The sequence below is a fragment of the Micropterus salmoides genome, unplaced genomic scaffold, assembly GCF_014851395.1.
Source record: "Micropterus salmoides isolate LMB-PRFRI ecotype aquatic unplaced genomic scaffold, ASM1485139v1 Ms_hic_scaffold_1, whole genome shotgun sequence".
Taxonomy (NCBI): domain Eukaryota; kingdom Metazoa; phylum Chordata; class Actinopteri; order Centrarchiformes; family Centrarchidae; genus Micropterus; species Micropterus salmoides.
Genome location: NW_024040040.1, coordinates 53,812,584 through 53,833,486, shown reverse-complemented (window position 1 = coordinate 53,833,486; position 20,903 = coordinate 53,812,584). Strand labels below are relative to the sequence as shown.

The 20,903-nt window shown below is 40.5% G+C and overlaps 1 protein-coding gene across 1 annotated transcript in view; it reads right to left on the bottom strand.

Moving 5' to 3' along the window:
* The window catches only part of LOC119913727 (protein NLRC3-like), a 68,826-nt gene that overhangs the window by 25,826 nt on the left and 22,097 nt on the right, over positions 1-20,903 (bottom strand). The window contains exon 4 of the mRNA XM_038732938.1: positions 13,381-13,557. Coding sequence (XP_038588866.1) covers positions 13,381-13,557 — 177 coding nt within the window. The remainder of the gene's footprint in view (positions 1-13,380; positions 13,558-20,903) is intronic.

Sequence of the window (20,903 nt, the reverse complement as noted above, 5' to 3'; positions counted from 1 at the left end):
TAATACAAAACTTCACAGAGCTCTTTAACACCTGCCCCAGTACTTCTGATGCTCATTTCAAAGTAGAGATTTAGCCTCTCCTCATCACCACTGTCATCTCCATCAACACACAGAGGACTGAGTGTGAGCTTCATCCTCAGTTGTCTTTAGAACTGGATCAATTGTGAACTGAGCAAAGTGAAAGGCTCAGTCTCTCAGGCATTTTATTTATCTAGACACAGAGTAGCTTAATACTTATTTTCTTTGATATATTCGTGTCACATATTGCCGGGTTACATGTGTATGGCTGCCCAATTTTATGTTTCTATTTGATCATGTGACAAAACGACAAGACTCCAGAAACCGGATGAAATGCAAAATCTGACAAGTAGACTAGCAGAGCACACGTGCAAGCTAATAGGCATGCTATTCAAACATAAAAGTTCTTTCAAGAAGAGACAGGAGAGAGAAAAAAAACACAGGAGAGGGTCACAAAGCTCCCAAATAAGATTGTTTTAGATTTTTTACTGAGGACATTATCTAAGATTTTGCTCAATGCAGGGCTCGTTGGATGCCATTCAAACAGGTGAGTACAAGCGCTTTTTCATTTGGTGTGGCGTGCCCCTTTTTTAAAGGCTGTTATCATTTTGGGGACAGGTCGCCACAGAGCACCTGTTTGTGTGGATGTGCTTGTGGGCATTAAACCGCACCTTAGCTGAAGTCTGTTCAGGACATCAAAGATTTAATTACATATCCCCTTCTCAGATTTATTTTTTTCAGTGTAGCCTACATATCAAGCAATTTTATTCTTTATGTCTCAATCTCACTGACTCACATATCTCGAGAAGTGTTCACCCAATCTACTTCAATCTTAGCAGGTTTGTTGCTGAAGGACTCTCTGACTCTCTGACTCTGTCTCTTATAGGGCAACAAACTTCTGTTTGGGTGGTGCTCATAAATATCTTACAAGGCAATAATAAATGTGTTTTAGGATATTACTAACACTCATCAATGTTAATAAACATTTTATTAAGGTTCCTAAGGTATATATAACTTGTTAACAAGTTTTTATAAGGGTGTTAATAAGAAATAACAAATGTGTTCATTCATATTTTGATAAATACTTATTTAGTCTCATTAATATTAATAATCATTTATTTAATAAGCTGTCTATAAACATTAGACAAATTCACTACAAGTGTCTTACAATAAATTAACAAATCTATTAATTTCCGTAATTAACCCTAATAAAGTCTAATTTATGTTAATAAACATCTTATTAATGTTAATGACAGGTATATTAACCATCAACAAGTTTCTAAAAAAGAACCTATAAGTGTCTTATAGGTAATAATAAATAAGTTAATTGTGCTTTAATTAACACTTATATGGACTTATTTGTGTTTCTAAGCATCTTATAAGGTCTTATTAACTGTTAATTACTGCTTATTCCAAGCACCTTTAAATTAACTGTTAACGGCCTGTTTTCAGGAAATAGTGTTGTTTTTGAGTAGGCCACTTTTCTTTCTTGTTTAACATAATGTCTTGCCTCTCTGTCTAAGAGGAATGTGGTTGCCATGATTCGGGAGGTTATTATACTAAAAAGGCCTGAAAAACTCTGCATCATTTCAGCACAGTGGACTCCTCCTCTGCACTCAGCTGTTTGTAGTGATGTTTCAGAATTAGTCAAAGACAGCACTGGCCATGCTCCTTATAACTTTCTCTTTAACTTCTTTACTTTGCAAATACACTTAAGTAATACAGATAATTTACGTGCCTCCTCCTCAGGTGCTCCATCATACCTGGTGCGCTCCCTGCCAGGAGAGGTCAGCTTTGCAAATGCTGCAGTCTTTTTGGCCAAGTGAAGAGGGAAATTCTCCCTCACTTTGGAGGTTTTAGGTTGTGAAGGTGTTATCATTGCTGATGTTGCTAACTTTACTTTCACTACACTCAAATAAGCTGATGGGGACAACATCTTTATGAACAAAAGGACATTCACAACTTTATGGATGGAAGTTATGTATGAACATAAATTACATTCAATTGTTAATTAAACATATCAGATCTACAATAGTAACAGAGAGTAAGTGAACTGACCTCAGAGTCTCCAGTCTACAGAGTGGACTCTCCAGAAAACCACACAGCAGCTTCACTCCTGAATCCTGCAGGCTGTAGTTGTTACTCAGCTGCAGCTCTCTCAGATGGGAGGGGTTGGACTTCAGAGCTGAGGCCAGAGAAGCACAGCTGATCTCTGACAAAGTGCAGGAACTCAATCTGAATAAATAATAAATGATAGAGATAAAAATCCATTTCTAATCCAATCAGATGTTTTCAGATTTGAGCAAAGTGAAAGGCTGGTTCTCTTCTGTTTAAATAGCTGACCTGCTCTTCACAAGGCATTTCATTTATCTAGACACTGAGTAGCATAAAAGTGTCGAAAAATGCTACCGTAGCGTAAATACTTAGCAGAGTCTATCAATTTGTGCTGACCCTAATGCCAGTTTCACACATTTATTGCCTGAGTATGACAGCATGACTACTCGCACAAGTGCTCACGCACAATGTGATAACACAAATAAACACAACCCGCCATTACAAAAGCTGTATAAACCCAAAACAAACCTTTTTCTGTGATTTAGTTGAAATAAATGGATTAAACTGATGCTAAAATAACAACATCATGATGCCGATTTGCTAAACATATGAAGTCGTGTCAGGTCTGTCAGCAAGATGACAAGCAAACAACTTTTAAAATGCTTGTTTTCTGAATGGAGTTCAGGTCGATGCTATGCTAAGTTCTTTCATAGTTTTATTACAATGATAGCTGTAATCAAGTTACAGCTCTCCTCAGGGACGTAACATTACAGTGCAGACAGTGCAGCCACACTAAGGCCCATGACAGGAGTGGGCCCCGCTTGATTTTGTCATTTACATGTGTATATGAGCTGCTTACAACGGAGCTTGAACCGGATGTCAGATGGCAGCTTATGCTCTTTTTAATAGAGATGGGTCTGTGTCACTGCCAGGAAGTGAGGCTAAGGTTTCCAGTAAAAATCCTGAGGGACACAGGGGCCTTTGACTCTTATATTGTGCGATCTGTGTTGCCGTGTGTCAGAAGAAACTGATATGGGTGACTGTATACTAAGCCGTGGAATGGGTTTAACTGTTTTGCCCATAACGTTACATAAGTTGGTCCTGGACTGTGAGCTGGTAAAGGGAGAGGTAGCTGTAGGTGTGCGTCCAGCATTGCCCATTGAGGGGATTCATTTCATTTTGGGTAATGGGCTGGCTGGTAGCCGTGTTTCTGCTGACTCTCCTCCCTTACCAGTTGTTACATCTTGTCCAGTTAAGTCTGTTGACCATCTCGCCGATAACTTACCTGGAGTTTTCTCAGCCTGTGTAAGTACACGAGCTATGAGTAAAGCTGAATCTGAGGGGAAATCTGATGGGAGTGAAGTTGATTTTATGGCTCCATCACTGTCTGACTTTCTGCTATCTGTGTCAAAAACTGAGTTGTTAGAGGAACAGCAGAGTGACTCTTCCCTTAAGGAAATCTTTGATTGTGTTGTATCTGTTAAGGAGATTAAGCGAAAAGGTTAATGTTAAGGTTATTTATAGTGACACATGGCACACTCATCTTAAATGCATTTGAGCTTTGTTTGACAGGTTGTCTGAGGCATGTCTGACTATAAATTTGGCAAAATGTGAGTTTGCGAGGGCAACTGTGACGTATTTGAGACGTGTAGTGGGGCAGGGCCGTGTAGCTCTGGTCCAGGCCAAAGTTAGGTCAGTAGAACATTTTCCTGTGCCTACAACTAAGAGTTGCAACGATGAGGTGATACGTTACTCTAACTTTCCTACTCTTGAGGTGCTATTTCTTTGCACTTTTACCGAGCAATCCACTTGAATCTGAAGGCTGGCTGAGCGAGATCAAACAACTGGGTGTGTGTCCCACCCACTGAAACCAAGCTTTTCTTGTTAATCCAGAGGGCGATCTCAGCTGGGTGCAATCAATCGTAGTGCCCAACACCTGTGTGCAATTAGACCACACTACTTCAGTGAAACCTACCACTGAAGCGTCAGCGTAAGTGTCGGCTCCTTGGGTAAAGACCAGCGAGTCTAACAGTACGAGTCCACTGAGCAAGGCTGCCTAAAAGAGAAGCTTTTTCCCATCCTGAGGCACACCTACTCACCTAAAGCTGCCAGCTGCAACTACACTCAAGCCATGTGCTACTATGCTGTTCCTATTGTCTCCGGTAAACGCAAGAGGTATCATGCCATCAGGCACAGAAACCAGGCAACCCTTAAGCCTTTAAAATAGGCACCACCCACATCTGTTCACTTGTCTGTTGGGTCATGGAACTGCCAGTCGGCAGTCAACAAAGCTGACTTCATCACTGCTTATGCTAGCACATTATCTGTTGGACTACTGGCGCTCACTGAGACCTGGATCAAACCAGAAAACTCTGCTACCCCCGCTGCGCTGTCTTCTCAATTTACACCACCTCACTGGGGCTGATCATTCGCTCGCACAGCTTTTCTTACAACTGCTACGCAGACGATACGCAACTCTACCTATCCTTCCCGCCTGGCGATCCCACTGTCTCGGCGCGGATCACGGACTGTTTAAGACTGTGTGGATCAGCTGCTAGACCCAACCCCTCCTTGCGCCTCAGCTGGAAGTAATGATGACTGTGAATTGTTTTTATCTTATTTTACCAATAAGGTGGTGTCAATCAGAGCCTCTATTACACCCACGGCCTCTTACTCAGAGGTCCCTCACCAGCAACAAGAGAGTTTTAACCAGTTTTATCCTATCGACTTGTCTGAGCTTTTAAAAACAGTATCACAAATGAGAATGTCCTCCAGCCCACTTGATGTAATGCCTACAAAGTTTTTACTGAAAGTAATTGATTCTGTTGGGCCCCATTTGACTACTGGTTGTGTCCCTGATTATTTTAAAACGGCTTGCGTGAACCCACTTTTAAAGAAACCTGGTTTCGATCCTTCCCTTGTACTCAGTCCTGGTACTCCTGGACCTTAGCGCTGCTTTTGACACCATTGATCACAACATCATGTTAGACAGACTGAGGCACTGGGTGGGGATCTCTGGTACGGCCCTAGAATGGTTTTCATCCTACCTGTCAAATAGGAAGTTTTGCGTGCCTGTAAACAACTATGTCTCTTCATTCTGTCCAGTTAAATATGGTGTACCTCAGGGGTCGGTCTTAGGACCTATTTTTAGGGCCCGAACACGACCGTGCGAGGTCCCTATTGAATTTGTAAAGATTATATATATATTTTTTGTTTTTAGGGCCCAAGCACGACCGTGCGAGGTCCCTATTGAATTTGCTAAGATATATATATATATATATATATACACATATATATATATATATATATATATATATATATATATATATATATATATATATATATATATATATATATACACATATATATATATATATATATATATATATTTTTTTTTTTCTTTCAGCAAAGTAAGCTCCATTGTCGGGGCCTTAAATAGTCGAAAACTCACCAAACTTTGCAAGCATGTCAGAACTGGTGAAAAATTTGGTATTTTATGGGTTTCGCGCATGGGCGTGGCAAAATGACTCGCTAGCGCCACCTAGAAAATTGGAAAAGATTATCCCCTCGTTCACGTTCAACCTACATGTATGAAATTTTCTGGAGACATTTATCGTATCAAGACGCACAAAAAAGCCTAAAGAACCCATACCCTAAAACCAACAGGAAGTCGGCCATTTTGAATTTTACGGCCATTTTTGGATGATTTACACACTTCATACTTTAGCGAACTCCTCCGAGGGATTTAGTCGGATCGACATCAAATTTCTGCTGTGCCTTCTAAAGGCATTGACGATGAAAAGTTGTGCTATTTGCGAGTTTTCGTCAATGGGCGCGTCAAAATCAACTCTTCGCCATTACACAGGAAGTTGTTGTAACTTCAGTGTATATGCTCACATCTGAAACAAACTGTACATGTAGGATGAGAGTCCTGCCCTACAGACATCCACACACCAATACCGATTTATCTTCATAGCGGCAAGTGCTATGTAGCTCCACATAGGGGACACAGGAAGTGACATATAGCACCTTCATGCAGCGTTGGAACCGCATAGCAAATTCACAGCCGCACCGGCAGAGCTCCAGTATATGCAACTCGGCCGGCTCACACCCAGACGCGCTACAAGTACGAGTGTTACGAGGTGTGGTGTGTGGACAGAGAGGACCCAAATGCAGCACTCAGAAGGAAGGAGGTTTATTGGAGGAAAAAGGGTGAGAGGGACTGGAGGGAGAGGAGGACGTCGGGGAAGTACAGGCACGGGGAACCAAGGAGACAGGGGGCCAGAGAGCAGGGGAACACAGGGGCCGAGGAAGCGTGGAGAGGCGGGGGAACAGGGAGGACGCCGTGAGGGAAGTCCAAAGAGGAGTGGGCCAGTGGATGAGCCCAGCCGAACGGAGGACGAGGGTGAGTGTACCTGGGAGGAAAACAGACAGAGGGACAAGGTTAGGGAAGACAGCAACAAGGTACAGGGTAAACGTGAAAAAACAAGAAACATGAAAGCCTGAACGTGGGGATGGCACCGGGTATGGAGCAACGACGATCAAGCAAGGATGGTGTGGAGAACCGGGGTTGAAATACAGGCTGGGATGAGGTTGATTACTGGCAGGTGTGGCAGGCTGACGAGGTGGATGATGGGTTGCAGGTGCAGGTAGTTGGCTGGGCTCAGGAGCAGAGGGAGAGAGAGCACACGGGGGAGAAAACACAGAGAGGCGGGCAGAGAACAGGAAACCAAGGGAAAAAGCAGAAAAACTGATAAAAAGTAGAAAAAAACCAGGACACTCACCGTCAGCCGGGCTGCCACCACAACAGCGAGGGCCCGCCCAACGCTGCTTGCAGCTTTAATCTTGTATTGTTTTTGTATTATTGTCTTTTGGGTATTATTGTCTTTACACTTGTTAAAACACTTTGTAACTTGTTTTTGAAAAGTGCTCTACAAATAAAGATTATTATTATTATTATTATTATTATCGGACATATCGGCGTGGATGAAGGCTTGCCACCTTTAACTAAACCTCTCTAAGACTGAACTCTTGGTCATTCCAGCCAAGCAATCTATCCACCATAACATCAAACTACAAATTGACTCCACAACCATTACTCCAACCAAGGTGGTGAGAAACTTGGGTTTCATGATTGATGACCAGCTGTCCTTTTCAGACCATGTTGCTACTTTCTCTCGGCCATGCCGCTTTGCTCTATACAATATAAGGAAAATCAGGCCCTACCTCACTCAGTACGCCACCCAGCTTCTGGTACAGGCCATGGTTATCTCTCGCATCGACTATTGCAATGCCCTCCTAGCAGGTCTTCCATTTTGTGCGGTGAAACCCTCACAAATGGTTCAGAACGCAGCAGCGCGTCTGGTTTTTGATCAGCCCAAAAGGACTCATGTCACTCCATCACACAGTGACCTCCACTGGCTCCCCGCTGCCTCCAGAATTAAATTAAAGTCACTAATGCTTGCATACAGAGTGACTACTGGGTCTGCACCCATCTAACTAAACTCCATAATACAAACTTACGTTCCTTCTCGCCCGCTACGCTCCTCCAACGAATGCCGCCTGGCTCTGCCATCCCTTCACAAGTGATCCCATTCCTGGCTATTCTCATCTGTGACACCACGATGGTGGAACGAGCTACCACACGGCATCAGAGCAGGGGCGTCCCTCTCTAACTTCAAGAAGCTCTTGAAAACTCATCTCTTTCGAGAACAATTCCTCTTATAACACCTCTAACTCCTAACCTCTGAAATGCACTTCCTGTGCTCTTCTTCTTCTATCCCCTACAATGATCTTGTATTGATAGCACTTTGTTTTGATTGGACTTGTTGCTAACTCTTACTTCCTTCCCTAGGTATTTACCCGATTGATGTGATATGTACTGTGAGCTCTTACTAGTATTTATTGCTGCTCTTACTAGTATGTTTTGTCAGTTGCAGATCTGTATTTGATGCTCTGTTGATGCTTGTATGTTGTTCCTCAAATGTCGCTTTGGATAAAAGCGTCTGCCAAATGAGTAAATGTAAATGTAAGTGATCATTTATGCTGCCTCGTTCCCTCTTTTGTCATGACCCTTGAGCCTGGTTGTGAAAAATGGAAAAAATGCATCTAAATTTATCATGAAACAGTAGACTTCCAGCTCACCTCCTATCTCTAAGTTAATCATGTGATCACCCTCTAATCACCCTTTGCCGTGGTGTCAGTCAGTAGTTTTACCCACAAAAGTCTTTAGCAAGCAAAATATAAAAAATGTGATTCCACAGAATAAAGATGTTTTATTTTCTTTGGTATATTTAGGTTACATGTGTATGGCTGCCCAATCTTATGTTTCTATTTGATCTTGTGACAAAACCACAAGACTCCAAAAACCAGATGAAACGCAAAATCTGAGTCTTATAGGTAATAATAAGTTAATTGTGCTTTAATTAACACTTATATGGACTTATTTGTGTTTCTAAGCATCTTATATGGTGTTATTAACTGTTAATTACTGCTTATTCCAAGCACCTTTAAATTAACTGTTAACGGCCTGTTTTCAGGAAATAGTGTTGTTTTTAAGTAGGCCACTTTTCTTTCTTGTTTAACATAATGTCTTAACCTCTCTGTCTAAGAGGAATGTGGTTGCCATGATTCGGGAGGTTATTATACTAAAAAGGCCTGAAAAACTCTGCATCATTTCAGCACAGTGGACTCCTCCTCTGCACTCAGCTGTTTGTAGTGATGTTTCAGAATTAGTCAAAGACAGCACTGGCCATGCTCCTTATAACTTTCTCTTTAACTTCTTTACTTTGCAAATACACTTAAGTAATACAGATAATTTACGTGCCTCCTCCTCAGGTGCTCCATCATACCTGGTGCGCTCCCTGCCAGGAGAGGTCAGCTGCAGTTTTTTTGGCCGAGTGAAGAGTGAAATTCTCCCTCACTTTGGAGGTTTTAGGTTGTGAAGGTGTTATCATTGCTGATGTTGCTAACTTTACTTTCACTACACTCAAGTAAGCTGATGGGGACAACAACTTTATGAACAATAGGACATTCACAACTTTATGGATTGAAGTTATGTATGAACATAAATTACATTCAGTTGTTTAAAAAAAATATCAGATCTACAATAGTAACAGAGAGTAAGTGAACTGACCTCAGAGTCTCCAGTCTACAGAGTGGACTCTCCAGAAAACCACACAGCAGCTTCACTCCTGAATCCTGCAGGCTGTAGTTGTTACTCAGCTGCAGCTCTCTCAGATGGGAGGGGTTGGAATACAGAGCTGAGGCCAGAGAAGCACAGCTGATCTCTGACAGAGTGCAGTCCCTCAATCTGAATAAAGATTTAATGATGGAGATAAAAAAACATTCTAATCCAATCAGATGTGTTCAGGTTATAAATGTGGAGCTCAACATTACTATGTCCTAATCAATGAGCTTTTCCCTAAAATGAGTAGAGGGACTTGTTATTGTGGATCATCATAATGTCAGCCTTTTCAGACATCATCCAAATGTCAGCACAACATTCATACACCTATTCATGTCAACACGGATCAATAACATGCTGCAGATCTCAGGCCAGTCTGGAATAATAATAAAATTTTGTTGTTTCTTTTGTTACTTTCATTTTTTTCTGTATCTCCTAATTCATAAAAATCACGTGTTGTTTCATGAAAAACACTAAGACGTGTTTTATATAGAATTCCAAAATGGTCAATATGAAATGAATAAGACTTACAAGTTAATACAAAACTTTACAGAGCTCTTTAACAAATGCCCAGTACTTCTGATGCTCAATTCAAAGTAGAGATTTAGCCTCTCCTCATCACCACTGTCATCTCCATCAACACACAGAGTGTGAGCTTCATCCTCAGTTGTCTTTAGAACTGGATCAGTTGTGCAATAAGCTCGTTCTCTTCTGTTTAAATAGCAGACCTGCTCTTAACAAGGCATTTTATTTTATTTATCTAGACACAGAGTAGCTTAATACTATCGAAAAATACTACCGTAGCGTAAATACTTAGCAGAGTCTATCGATTTGTGCTGACCCTAATGCCAGTTTCACACATTTATTGCCTGAGTATGACCGCATGACTACTCGAATGCGTTCTCACACACAATGCGATAACACAAATAAACACAACCCGCCGTTACAATAGCTGTATAAACCCAAAACAAACCTTTTTCTGTGATTTTGTTGAAATAAATGGATTAAACTGATGCCAAAATAACAACATCATGATGGCGATTTGCTAAACATATGAAGTCGTGTCAGGTCTGTCAGCAAGATGACAAGCAAACAACTTTTAAAATGCTTGTTTTCTGAATGGAGTTCAGGTCGATGCTATGATAAGTTCTTTCATAGTTTTATAACAATGATAGCTGTAATCAAGTTACAGCTCTCCTCAGGGACATAACATTACAATGCAGACAGTGCAGCCACACTAGGGCCCATGAAAGGAGCGGGCCCCGCTTGATTTTTTCATTTAAATGGAAAAAATGCATCTAAATTTATCATGAAACAGTAGACTTCCAGCTTACCTCCTATCCCTAAGTTAATCATGTGATCACATGGTATAGGGTATATACCCTCAAATATGCAAATATAGCCCTTTGCCGTGGTGTCAGTCAGTAGTTTTACCCACGAAAGTCTTTAGCAAGCAAAGTATAAAAAATGTGATTCCACAGAATAAAGATGTTTTATTTTCTTTGGTATATTCGTGTCACATATTGCCGGGTTACATGTGTATGGCTGCCCAATTTTATGTTTCTATTTGATCATGTGACAAAATGACAAGAATCCAGAAACCGGATGAAACGCAAAATCTGACAAGTAGACTAGCAGAGCACACGTGCAAGCTAATAGGCATGCTATTCAAACATAAAAGTTCTTTCAAGAAGAGACAGGAGAGAGAAAAAAAACACAGGAGAGGGTCACAAAGCTCCCAAATAAGATTGTTTTAGATTTTTTACTGAGGATATTCTCTAAGATTTTGCTCAATGCAGGGCTCGTTGGATGCCATTCAAACAGGTGAGTACAAATGCTTTTTCATTTGGTGTGGCGTGCCCCTTTTTTAAAGGCTGTTATCATTTTGGGGACAGGTCGCCGCACCTTAGCTGAAGTCTGTTCAGGACATCAAAGATTTAATTACATATCCCCTTCTCAGATTTATTTTTTTCAGTGTAGCCTACATATCAAGCAATTTTATTCTTTATGTCTCAATCTCACTGACTCACATATCTCGAGTAGTGTTCACCCAATCTACTTCAATCTTAGCAGGTTTGTTGCTGAAGGACTCTCTGACTCTCTGACTCTGTCTCTTATAGGGCAACAAACTTCTGTTTGGGTGGTGCTCATAAATATCTTACAAGGCAATAATAAATGTGTTTTAGGATATTACTAACACTCATCAATGTTAAACATTTTATTAAGGTTCCTAAGGTATATATAACTTGTTAACAAGTTTCTAGGAAGTGCTTATAAGGGTGTTAATATGAAATAACAAATGTGTTCATTCATATTTTGATAAATACTTATTTAGTCTCATTAATATTAATAATCATTTATTTAATAAGCTGTCTATAAACATTAGACAAGTTCACTACAAGTGTCTTACAACGAATTAACAAATCTATTAATTTCCGTAATTAACCCTAATAAAGTCTAATTTATGTTAATAAACATCTTATTAATGTTAATGACAGGTATATTAACCATCAACAAGTTTCTAAAAAAGAACCTATAAGTGTCTTATTAACTGTTAATTACTGCTTATTCCAAGCACCTTAAAATTAAGTGTTACCGGCCTGTTTTCAGGACATGGTGTTGTTTTTAAGTAGGCCACTTTTCTTTCTTATTTAACATAATGTCTTGCCTCTCTGTCTAAGAGGAATGTGGTTGCTGTGATTCGGGAGGTTATTCTACAAAAAATGCCTGAAAAACTCTGCATCATTTGGTTTGGAGGTTTTAGGTCGTAAAGGTGTTATCATCGCTGATGTTGCTAACTTTACTTTGACTTCACTCAAGTAAGCTGATGGGGACAACAACTTCATGAACAAAAGGACATTTACAACTTCATGGATGGAAGTTATGTATGAACATAAATTACGTTCAATTGTTAATTAAACACATCAGATCTACAATAGTAACAGAGAGTAAGTGAACTGACCTCAGAATCTCCAGTCTACAGTGTGGATTCTCCAGAAAACCACACAGCAGCTTCACTCCTGAATCCTGCAGGTAGTTGTTACTCAGGTCCAGCTCTCTCAGATGGGAGGGGTTGGACTTCAGAGCTGAGGCCAGAGAAGCACAGCTGATCTCTGACAACCTGCACCAACTCAATCTGAATAAAGAATAATGGATGTAAATTTAGAAGACAATGGACCTTTTCCACCAACTGTTCTTAAGAACAAATTAATTATTAAAATTCATGCTGTTTCCAGGAAGATTCTGGCACTCACTGTTTTCAATTTGGGATTTGTTCTTAGGTAATAACAGAATTCTATGCACATTCAAGAGCACTGACATATTTGTGCCAAATAAGTAGTTATCCTGTTTTCCTCCATTGTGTGGTTCATCAATGGTGATAAATGATCTGAACGTCCCACACAGTTCATGGCTTACTCTGCACAACCTCAGAGCTTCTGGCGCTGTCTCTCTATCCCTATAAATTATACACACGCTATCCTACACATGCGCACCAACGCGCCCGATGTTAAGGGTTAGAATTACAATTTTGGATTTATTAACGCACTTTAAAAATATTTATTAAACTCTAATTTCTTTTCACATAATTACTTACAGCATTATATGCTGAGATTTATATCATAATAGGCTCTATATTAACTTACTGGGAGAAAACCAGTAGTTCTATGTAAAATCAGACTTTGAGAACCCCATATTGCCAAAATGGCATCATCCTCAGTTCATAACAGACTCCTCCTATCGAATCATTGAATCTTTGACTATTCAGGTTCAGCCCTAGTGTGTTCTAAAAGATCAATATCAATGATCAGACATTATTATGAAAACACATTTAAATCAACAGAAAGCAAACAAATATTTCTCCAAATATTTAGTAATATTAGTTCAGAGGATCTTCTGTATACAGATGTGACCATTTACCAAAAATTATAAACATTCATTTACTTTACAGTTTCTTTAAGAAACACAAGACTTTGTGACTAAATTTAGTAACGGAAACATGAAAATATGAACAAAAGGACATTTACAACTTTATGGATGGAAGTTATATATGAAAAGAAATTACATTCAATTGTTAATTAAACACATCAGATCTACAATAGTAACAGAGTCAGTTAACTGACCTCAGAGTCTCCAGTCTACAGAGTGGACTCTCCAGAAAACCACACAGCAGCTTCACTCCTGAATCATGCAGGTCGTAGTTGTTACTCAGCTCCAGCTCTCTCAGATGGGAGGGGTTGGACTTCAGAGCTGAGGCCAGAGAAGCACAGCTGATCTCTGACAAAGTGCAGGAACTCAATCTGAATAAAGAATAATGCATGTAACTTTAGAAGACAATGGACCTTTTCCACCAACTGTTCTTAAGAACAAATTTCTTCTTAAAACTCACAGTTTTGCTTTCAATTTGGGATTTGTTCTTAGTTAATAACATAATTCTATGTACACTCAAGAGCACTGACATGTTTGTGCAAAATAAGTAGTTATCTCGTTTTCTTCCAAAACTATTTACATGTTAACATATGCCCGCTTTTCAGAGTGTTACAACGGGATACTGAAAACTGTCATGTCTTCCCTGGTGCTGAACCTTGTCCTTCTAGTGGACCTGCAGGAGCTCCTACAGAAGCAGGCTATCTCCGGGGCTTTTAGCATGACTAAGGGATGGTTCGGGACTCACCTGAGCCAGCCCTACCTGTAAGCTTTATCAAAGAGGAAAGTCTTAAGCCTACTCTTAAATGTGGAAGCAGTGTCGGCCTATTGAAACCAAACTGGAACCTGGTTCCACAGGAGAGGAGCTTGATAGCTGAGCGCTCTGGCTCCTAGTCTACTTTTGGAGACTCTAGGAACCACAAGTAACCCTGCATTCTGGGAGCGCAGTGCTCTGGTGGGGTAGTAAGGTACTATGAGCTCTTTAAGATAAGATGGTGCCTGACCATTAAGAGCTTTGTAGGTGAGAAGAATGATTTCAAATTCTATTCTGGATTTTACTGGAAGCCAATGCAGAGAAGCTAAGACAGGAGAAATATGATCTCTTTTCCTGGTTCCTGTCAGAACACGTGCTGGAGCATTCTGGATCAGCTGAAGAGTCTTAATGGACTTTTTCAAGCAGCCTGATAATAAGGAATTGCAGTAATCCAGCCTAGAAGTAACAAATGCATGGACTAGTTTTTCTGCATCATTTTTAGACAGGATGTTCCTGATTTTTCAGTCCTGATCAAAGAAAACTCCAAGATTCCTCACAGTGGTGCTGGAGGCCAGGGCGATGCCATCCAGGGAAACTATATCTTTAGATAATGGGTCACGGAGGTGCTTAGGCCCCAGAACAATAACTTCAGTTTTATCTGAGTTTAACATTAGAAAATTACAGGTCATCCAGGTTTTAACATCCTGAAGGCACATTTGCCTTCAGGATGTTAAATGTTCCAGTGTTTGTAATAGGATATGATGGTTAATGGTATCAAATGCAGCGCTAAGATCTAATAAAACCAGTACAGAGACAAGTCCTTTGTCTGATGCAATAAGGAGGTCGTTATTTTCACCAGTGCTGTCTCTGTGCTATGATGAGCTCTAAATCCTGACTGAAAATCCTCAAATAAACTATTGCTCTGTAGAAAGTCACACAGCTGTTTAGCAACTGCTTTCTCCAGGATCTTAGAGAGAAATGAAAGGTTAGATATAGGTCTATAGTTGGCTGAAACATCCAGATCAAGTTTGGGCTTTTTCAGAAAAGGTTTAATTACAGCTACTTTAAAGAACTGTGGTACATAGCCTGTTGATAAAGATAGATTGATCATATCTAGTAGAGATGTGCTGACTAAAGGTAAAACATCTTTAAGCAACCTAGTCGGGATGGGGTCTAAGAGGCAGGTTGATGGTTTAGATGAAGAAATTATTTACGTTAGTTGGTAAAGATTGAGGGAAGCAAAGCAGTCTAAACATATATCTGGTTTTACAGCTGTTTCTAAGGTTCCTGAGTTTAGAGGTAAGTCGGTGCCAGTTAAGGGCAGGTCTTGTTTCTAATAGTTAGAATTTTATCATTAAAGAATGAAGTCATGAAGTCGTAACTACTGAGAGCTATGGGAATACTTGGCTCAATAGAGCTGTGACTCTCTGTCAGCCTGGCTACTGTGCTGAAAAGAAACCTGGGGTTGTTCCAATTTTCTTTTATTAATGATGTGTAGTACGCTGCTCTGGCATTACGGAGAGCCTTCCTATAAGTTTTAAGACTATCTTACCAAAGTAAATGAGAGTTTTCCAGTTTGGTGGAACACCAATTTCTCTCAAGTTATTTGCTTTAATTTGCGAGTTTCAGTATTATACCATGGAGCTAACTGCCTTTGTTTTATCATCTTCTTTTTAAGAGGGGCAACAGAGTCGAGTTTCATTCGCAGCGAGCCTGCAGCACTATCAACAAGATGATCGATTTGTGAGGGACTAAAATTATCATACTCTGTTATTTTGTGACTTGATAATGAATTTAGGGCTGATGGAATCACATACTTAAATTTAGCTACAGCACTATCAGAGAGACATCTACTATAGAAATTTTTGCCCAATGGCGTGTAGTTCAGCAATACAAACTCAAAAGTTATCAAACAGTGGTCAGATAAAAAGGGATTCTGTGGGAACACCACTAAATGTTCAATTTCAATACCATATAACAGAACAAGGTCGAGGGTGTGGTTAAAACAGTGAGTCGGTTCATGAACACTCTGAGAGAAGCCAATTGAATCTAACAGAGAGATAAACGTAGTACTGAAGCTGTCATTCTCAACGTCCACATGAATATTAAAATCCCCTACAACAATAACTTTGTCCATTTTAAGGACTAAAGTTGACAAAAACTCTGCAAATTCAGATAAGAATTCAGAGTACAGACCAGGTGCCCGGTACACTGTAACAAATGGAATTGGTTGCATTGATTTCCAACTTGGGTGTGAAAGACTAAGAACAAAGCTTTCAAATGAGTTAAATTTAGTTTAGGTTTAGAGCCGATTAGTAGGCTACAGTCGAAGAAAGCTACAACTCCACCTCCTCGGCCTGTGCCTCGAGGAATGTGAGTATTAATATGACTGGGAGGGGTGGATTCATTTAGGCTAACATATTCTCCATCACCCAGCCAGGTTTCAGTAAGACAAAGTAAAGTAATATTATATTAATTCATTTACTAGTACACCTTTAGAGGAGAGAGATCTGATTCTCCTATTCTTTTGCACTATTGTGGTTTTAATTTTTATGAGGTTTTTATGCACAGCTCCTCTTCTGTTTACCTTTGATTTAAATAACTTCAGTGGTCGGGGGGCAGACACCATCACTAGAGGAGCCGAGAAGTGTGTTAAACAGCGACTTTGCTACCTGGTCTTAACTCTGGACTGTCATGGATTTGGCCCACTAATAAACTTGGCCAGATTTCTAGAAATGAGAGCTGCTCCTTCCCAAGTGGGATGAATGCTGTTTCAGACCAGGTCTTCCCCAGAAAGTCTGCAAATGATCTACAAAGCCCACATTGTTTGCTGGACATCACCTCGACAACCAGCGGCGAAATGATGACATGCGGCTATACACGTCATCACTGGTCAGATTTGGTAGGGGTCCAGAGAAAACTATGGTGTCTGACTTTGTTTTTGCATATGTACACACTGACTCAACATTAATCTTAGTGACCTCCGATTGGCGTATACTTAGCCAGCAGTTTCAAATAAGACTCAGTGTCGCCCACTCTGGCCACAAAGAGGCACCTAACTATGGCCGCTGGCTTTGCTAACTTCACGTTTCTCAAAATTGAGCTGCCAATGATCAGAGTTGGTTTCTCAGCGGGTGTTTCGCTGAGTGGGGAAAATCTGTCAGAAATGTGTACAGGTTAGTGGTGATCTGTGGGCTTTGAATGCTTACGATGCCTCCTTTGGACACTCACCCAGCCACCCTTTCCTGGCTGCTCAGGAGATGCCGGGGGACGGCTACCAGAGGCTAACTCAGGCCGTTCCGCACAGACTACCGGGGACTGGCTAGCTACAGTAGCTAAGGACTGATCTACCAAGGTGTGGAGCCAGACTTCTAAATCACTGAGCCTTGCCTCCATGTCTACAAATAAACTACACTTGTTACACGTACCATTACCGCTAAAGGAGGCAGAGGAGTAACTGAACATCTGACACACCGAGCAGGAGAATGTAGGAGAGCGAGAGGGAGAAGGAAAAGGAAAAGCCATCACGAGCTGCTTAGCTTAAGTTGCTAACGGCTAAGCTAAAGTACAGAAAACAACTATGAGATTAAACAGCAGTCTCTAAAAGATGGAAAGAACTGTGAGTGCTTAGACAGAATTGCTGGAAGTGTTTAGCAAACAGCTGGTCGCTGTAATGAAAAATCTAACTAATTTAACTGGTATTTAGTGAAAGCAGCAAAACACGCTACCAACACACAAGCGCTGGAGACGGAAATGAGTCAACACGCTTAGTCAGTTGAGCACACGCTTTCAATTTACAAAGACAATGGGATTCATTATTCAAGAACACAACTGCGAACAATTCTGCAGAAAAAACATAAGAAGATATTGGTGAATGAGGTCAAATATTCTTACTTGACATAATTCAGTGTTTAATAATCTGTTCAAAGCTGAAGAAGGTTTAGTATGTGGGAAGTTTAGAAAATGGAAACTCCAAACACTTGAACCCAACAAGGTAGATCATTATAATAACAGCCTTGTCTGCAGTTTAGTGTCACCACAACCTTCACAGAAGTAAAAAAAAAAAAAAAAGGTGTCTGACCTCAGAGTCTCCAGTCTGCAGTGTGGACTCTCCAGAAAACCACACAGCAGCAGCACATCTGAATCCTGCAGCTTGTTGTCACTCAGCTCCAGCTCTCTCAGATGGGAGGGGTCAGACTTCAGAGCTGAGGCCAGAGAAGCACAGCTGATGTCTGACACAGTGCAGTTCTTCAATCTGAATAAAGAATACATTATGGAGATAGTGTCATTCTGCATTTCTTTCTTTCCTACCCACTTCCCTAGGTCCCTTAGTTGCTGCTCTCCAGCAGTCCACCAAATGCTCTCTGACGTTTCTCTTTCCATTCCAGACCGTGCTACTCCCATTTGCCCTCCAATCACCTCATGCCCCTTCCCTGAGCCTCTAGCCCATCTGTCCACCTGCACCTTATTCCCTCATCAGCAGTTCATGTGCATCTTGGATTTCCATCCTTGGTTCACCCCTTTTGATTTGTTTGCCTGTTTAGACCATAGACTGTATATAAGAAGGGGACGTAGTCATTGTGACGTCACCCGTTGGTTTGTGGACAGCCATTTTAAGCCTCGATTTTGGCCGATAGGGCACCACCATGTTGATTTTTTGGAACAAGCCACACTGGACGTGACCATTTTTGGAAGAGACAGTGGAGCCAACGGCTCTGTATGGAGGTAGCTAGCTTGCTTAGCTAGGTGCATTTGTACTTCATGTTAACTGTCATTTTAACAGAGATGATAACTTTGTCTGGTGAATGACAGTCTTAAAACTAAATGTACTCATCACAGAAGTTGAACAGACAACTCATAAGCTTTTTCAATGGCACTGGTTAAATTTACACAGTGCCGTGGGTAGGAGTCACTCTTGCTTGATTGACAGGTTGCCATGGTAATGACTTGTCAATAACATATACTCCCGCCCTGAAGCATACTCTGACTTCTTTTTGCAACGAGAGGAGTTGCCCCCTGCTGCCCGGTTGATAGAATGCAGGTTTAAGGGACTTCCACATTGGCCTCACTTCTCAGAGTGGAAGCCTCCCGCTTGATTTGGATTGCATTCCCGGTTTTGACCTTGCCTGCCAAATGACTCTGTAAGATTTTGTAGTTATTTGATCAATAAACCCCTGAACTATGTCTGCCTTGTCATCTGCATTTGAGTCCTATTCATGTTTCCCTGTACACACCGGCCATGACAAGAAGTCCACTTATAATCAGATGTGTTCAGCTGATCTCTGACAAACTGCAGTCCCTCAATCTGAATAAAGGATAAATGATGGAGATAATAATCCATTTCTAATCCAAGCAGATGTGTTCATGTTTTAAATATGGAGCTCAACATTACTACTAAAATGAGTAGAGGTGTTCTTGGCCGCACAATGGTGCATGCTCTGTATTTTCCCCAGAAGAATGCCCGATGATAAGATACTTTAATGGCTAAATCTAACACCGTGTACGCCAACAAAGCCAGGGAGGCTTGTTGGCATGCATTGGTAAATTTGAAGAAATGGCCGACTTCTTGTTGGGTTTAGGGCATCGCTCCAAGAGGCTTTTTAGTACATCTGGACATGATACATGTGCCACAGAAATTTCATACATGTAGGTGAAACGTGCCACGAGGACTGCTAAGTTAAAGGTCACTTCTTGTTGCCAGCAGGTGGCGCTGTGACTATGGGTGAATATTGGAATGTACATGTGTTCAGGACTTGACCCCTGGACAAAAACTCACTGCGGATCAGATTAATTCTGTAGGAGGAGTTTGTTAAAGTATGAAGTGTGTAAATGCCAAAAATGACCATTAAATCCAATATAGTCGACTTCCTGTTGGGTGTGGGACATTGCTCTAAGAGGTTTTTTTATATGTCTGCATATGTTTCTACCACAAAAAATGTCGGGGGATAATGGGGATGCTCTGTATTTTCCCACATGCATGTGCGAGACCCATAAGCTACAAAATATTTCACCGTGCCTAAATTATGTGCAAAGTTTGGTGAGTTTTTGAGCATTTTTAGGTCCCCAAAAATGAGATTACTTTGCAGAAAAAAAGAGAATGATCATGAAGTAATTTTGTGTATCATACTTTTTCGACTGAAGTTCATTATGTAGTCTTCAGTGTTTGAGAATCTAGCTACTTTTTTCATTGCCCACAAGGGGGCTATAGCGCTGCAATAACCAGACTAGTTCAAATAAAAGAAATGAACAAAATTACTTGATAAAAGATTAGTCCATTATACTGAACAAGATTCAAAGATTTTATTCAGTAAAAAGAATCAAACTTCCCATCACTATCTGGTAGACTCTGGTCAGCTGATTGTTTTGTTTTGTGGTAGGCAGTGTTGTTAACAGGGGAGTTTCAGAGCCCTCTGGTGGGCAAACTATAGAATTCTCATGACATGAGTGAAGGATCTGTCTCTCCATTTCTTTTTTAACTGTTATTAAATGACTATTATAAACAGTGATCCAGTTTTATCTGCATTAGCTCATATTGGTCGATAATATCAGCACACCGATTGGTCGGGCTCTAGAACACACAGTACAATATGACAATATTTTTTATCCAAAAAAAGGACTTAACTTATTGCATTTGCCAAATTTATGAGGGAAGAATATAATAATTTTTTGTTTTAAACAACGTATCACAAAGTGTACAAAGCTTCCCCTAAATCAACAACTCACACAAACGTTTTAAGGGAATCTTTGATTGATTTTGTTGGCACCTCAAATTACTCATATGCAGGTTTTGCTCTGGAGGACAAAGATCTGATCTCAGTGAGGATAATAAGATGATTAAAAATACCAGGTGTAAACTCAATGGCAAGACTGCATCATCTCTTCTCCGGATAATGTATCTGGACACAGAGCTGATTTAATACCAGGTGTAAATGTGGTGAGAGAGTCCTTGAACTGACCTCAGAGTCT